Source organism: Tupaia chinensis, unplaced genomic scaffold, assembly GCF_000334495.1.
Source record: "Tupaia chinensis unplaced genomic scaffold, TupChi_1.0 Scaffold000360_1, whole genome shotgun sequence".
NCBI classification, from domain to species: domain Eukaryota; kingdom Metazoa; phylum Chordata; class Mammalia; order Scandentia; family Tupaiidae; genus Tupaia; species Tupaia belangeri.
In genome coordinates, this window is record NW_006159856.1 from 1,620,473 (window position 1) to 1,624,402 (window position 3,930).

General features: G+C 56.6%; 1 protein-coding gene across 1 annotated transcript in view; it reads right to left on the minus strand.

Annotated features, from left to right (window-relative positions):
* Window positions 1–6: 6 nt before the first annotated feature.
* The window catches only part of MXD4 (MAX dimerization protein 4), a gene marked incomplete at its 5' end in the record, with an annotated part of 13,235 nt that continues 9,311 nt past the window's right edge, over window positions 7–3,930 (minus strand). Inside the window, 3 exons of the mRNA XM_006152956.2 lie at window positions 7–239; window positions 997–1,159; window positions 2,222–2,336. Of these exons, the coding sequence (XP_006153018.1) occupies window positions 82–239; window positions 997–1,159; window positions 2,222–2,336 (436 nt within the window). The remainder of the gene's footprint in view (window positions 240–996; window positions 1,160–2,221; window positions 2,337–3,930) is intronic.

Here is a 3,930-nt window from a genome sequence, read left to right on the forward strand (position 1 = left end):
CGGGCGTCGGTCAAGGAAGGACTGGAGGGCGGACAGGCTGGGCCAGGCGGGCAGGCAGGCCAAGGAGCAGAGGGCACAGGCCTACAAGAGGCCAGGGTGGCCAGGCCGCCGGCAGGGGGGGCCATAGCCGCCGTCGCTGCAGCCGCCACTCTGCAGGCTGTAGTGGTCATCTGCGTCACTGCTGCTGCCAACACTGTCCAGCTCACTGGGGCCAAACTCCATGCCCTCTATGTCCACTTCTGAGGAGAACAGAGAGGGAGTGGGGTCAGGCCAGTCGGACGGTGCCAGCCTGAGGCTTCCTTCAAAGTTAGGGCCTATCTCCCCCTTTCTGGAATTAGAGGCACTGGGGATGGGACTAAAGGCAGCAGGCACTAGGATGGGCTCCTGATCAACAGCTTCAGTTAAGAACACAGCTTTGGGCCAGCCAAAGTGGCATATGTTACTCTGCACTCCACACATAGGCTGGGACCACATGGGAATCCTGGGTTCGGTTCCCTAGCCCAGCCTAAAGGCTGGACATAGTGGTGTACACCTGTAATCCCAGTGACTAGAGGAGGCTGAGGTAGGAGGCCTGCAAGCTTGAAGCTGGCCTGGCCAACATAGTGAGGCACCATCTAAAAAAAAAAAGGCAGGTGTGTTAGTGAACACCTGTAGTCCAGTGGAGAGGCAGAGGCAGAGGATTGTAACAGACACTGCCTAAAGGAAAAAACAAAAAGCATAGCCTCTGAAGCATACTGCCCAGGACTGAGCCAGCCTTTGCTGGCCCTCATGTGGGCAGGTCACTCAGCCTCTATGCCATACCCTCCTCAACCCATCCTTCTGCACGCTGAGATGGTGAGAAACCAAAGAGCAACTGCATACAGGGTGCTCAGACAGTGCGGGGGTGTCACCAGCCATCATCCTCAACCCCTACCCCCAGGTACCTCCTTTTCCACCCAGGGAGTTGCATGATGCCTGTGCCCCACAGCCTGGGTCAGGCTGCCCCCGAGTTCCCACCTTGTTCCGAGTCATCTGTGGAGACGGCAGAGCCAGTGCTGTCTGTGCGCACTCGCTCCATGCTCTGCACCGACAGCTGCTCCAGGCGCCGCTTCAGGAAGCGATGCTCCCGCTGCAGCTGCTCCTTGATGCTCAGTGCCCTGCGGTCCTGCTCCTCCAGTTTCTAGATGCAGAACCGGGGGTGAGGGGGAGGCTGTGAACCCTCAGCTGGGAGGCCCACTCCCACTAAGCGCCAGGGCACAAAGGCCTGGGCAGACCACACTCTCCCTGTCCCCTCTGGCCCCCAAGACCTGATGTATGCCCCTCTGGCCCCAGAGCCAAGTCCTGGGCTTCTCATCTATTACCTCTAGAATGCCCATCACCAGCCAGCCTTGGCCAAGCCAAGTCACACATGGGCTTAAAAGCTCTGGGATGGCATCACCCAGCTCTTGGTTACACCTTTTGGGGGGAGAGCCCTGCCCACAGCTGCTCTTCTCATACACTCCTGGCTCCAACCCACCCCAAGGCTTTGGCCTAAATGCCACATCTATCTCTGTAGTGTCTGTGCCTTGCCCTCCCACCTTCTCTAAACTTGCCCATGGGCCTAAAAGAGATGCCACCTGCTCTGTGAGGGCCTCCAGGGACGTGGCTGTGTCTCTCTCAAAGCTGATGCCAGCCCTACCTGGAGGAGTCCATGCTTATGCAGGCGGAGGAGGCCTTCTGGAGTACAGAGACCCACTCTGTTCACCCAGATGTCATAATACCCCCCAAACCAGCAGGTCGCAGTCTAATGGCTTGGCGGGGCACACTGTCCCAGGCAGTGGCCCACTGCCATCCCCCAGGGAGCAGCCCCCACCTCCAACGTAGCTGCCTCACTGGGCCGCTGACTTGACAACAGCACAAAAGAAGCCCCTAAGCCTTCCAACCCCACTGTCTGTGCCCAGGACCCTCCCCAGCCCAGCCTGGCCACTGTATGATCTCCCACCCCATTACCATCTACCATTCAAAAACCTCCAGATTTCTGGCCCCCTGCCCCAGCAGCTTCTGTTGCTGTCCCTCTCCACCATCAGAGATCTCCAAGTTCCCAACATGCACCTGCTGGGCAGCTCCCCACCCACCTCCGTAGCTGCTGGTCAAAAGGCTGCCCAGGACCCCCACTGGACACTCTTCCAGGGCAAGTGGGGTCAGGCTAGGGTTACCCAAGGCAGCTGGATAGGGCAATGGGTGGAGGGCATGGCCTGCTCACCTTGATGTGCATCTTGGCACGCTTCAGGAGGCTCAGCGTGGTATGGCGGGTGCTGTCAGGGCCCAGGGGCACAAGCTGCTTGAGCTGCTCCAGGTAGAGCCTAAGTTTGGCTCGTCTGAAAGAGCCAGAGACAGAACCATCAGGCTGGAGTGGCACAGCCCTTAGAGGTGAGGACAGGCCGAGCTGGCCTTCAAGATCTAGGGAAGTGTGGGAGATGGCCAGCCCAGCCCCTATATAGTCCCCTACCCTACTGCAGACACACTGAGGGTCCCTCTCTCTAGGGTTTCTCTTAGCCTGGATGCAGCACCACTTGCCCCCAGGCAGCCTAGCACCCACTGCCCTCTGGATCCCAGCAGAAGAGCCCAGCCCACCACAGGCCCACAGAGCCTGAGTGCCATCATCAAGCACTCCCTAAGGCCTTCTGCTTACCCAGCTGCCACCACCCTCCATGCTGGAGTCCAGGTGGCTGAGGAAGTTGGGGCAGTGAGGAGTGCTGGTGAGGCTGTACCCAGAGATCTTGGGGGGAGGAGACTCACAAAACACTTAAGTCCCCACACTTGCTGTGGATAGTGTGTTCTCTGGTCACTCTTGTCACCACGAGTCAATCCAGATCAAAGAAGGCCTAAGGACTCGCCCCTCCAGCTATAAGTCTGGTACTCTTTGGAAACTGCTGCACTCCATATCTTGTCCTTGTATCTATACAGATGATTCAATTTTGTCAAAACTTGAGCTAAAGTACTCGGTGGTACTTGTTCATATGCTATAACCCAGAATTTGTTCATCGGGGGCCTACGAGACCTGCCCTTGCAGAAACACTTCCTTTCCTGGCTGGTCTGCTTGTCAGGGAGGGCAGGCTGCAGCTCCGCCTCAAGGTACTCTGACTCCATTTTGGTGGCCCGGGGCTTTCGCCATGCCCACAACCATCCACCTAGCCCAGCAACCGCAGGGTGCCTTTGGGTTTAATCACTGATAACAGATACAGTAAAGATTTGCTTAGCCCATGCAAACTGCTGAGGTTGCTTCCAAAGCTAGGATGCTTTGCTTAGGATAAAGTCTTAGGAGTAGAAATGCCAGGTCAAGAGACAGAAACTTTTTTTGAGGCTTTTGAAAATCTGCTGCCCAATTGCCCCATCATCACCAATGCCCACCACACTCCTTTCCCCAAGTAGCACCAGTACCGAGTGTCACCTTTTAATCTCTGCCCCCTGTCCTCCACAGCCCCAGCAAATTCAGTCTCCTTTAGCGAGATCCTGGGAGAAAAGCAGGCAGGTATAGCACTTTCCTTTGGACAGGAGGAGTCCAAAGCCCAGAGAAGGAGAGGGCACTGGGTGTGGGGAAAGTCTGCAGAGCTGTGATAACAGCCCTAGCCCAAGGGAGGAAGGTGTGATGTGTGGCCACTATTTGTCACCCACTTATCCACACAGCATCCTCATTAACAAAGCTCCTTCTCGCCTGGAGCCCCAGCCCATTGCACCAGGGGCTAAGAAGTTCCTCTGAGTTAGACCTTAAGAACTTCTAGGACATAGGACATGGGTGGGGGTACATGAATGAGGACTGAGCAAAAACCCCAAACTTTGCCTCAGGGTTAGAGACTCTTCAACCTCCCAACTGCACACATGGAAGGACACACGCCGGCCATAGACTCTTGGTCCTGGGTTCCAGGCCACTGCTCCTTAACTATGCAGAGTGCCTAGAACTTCCGCTTCCTC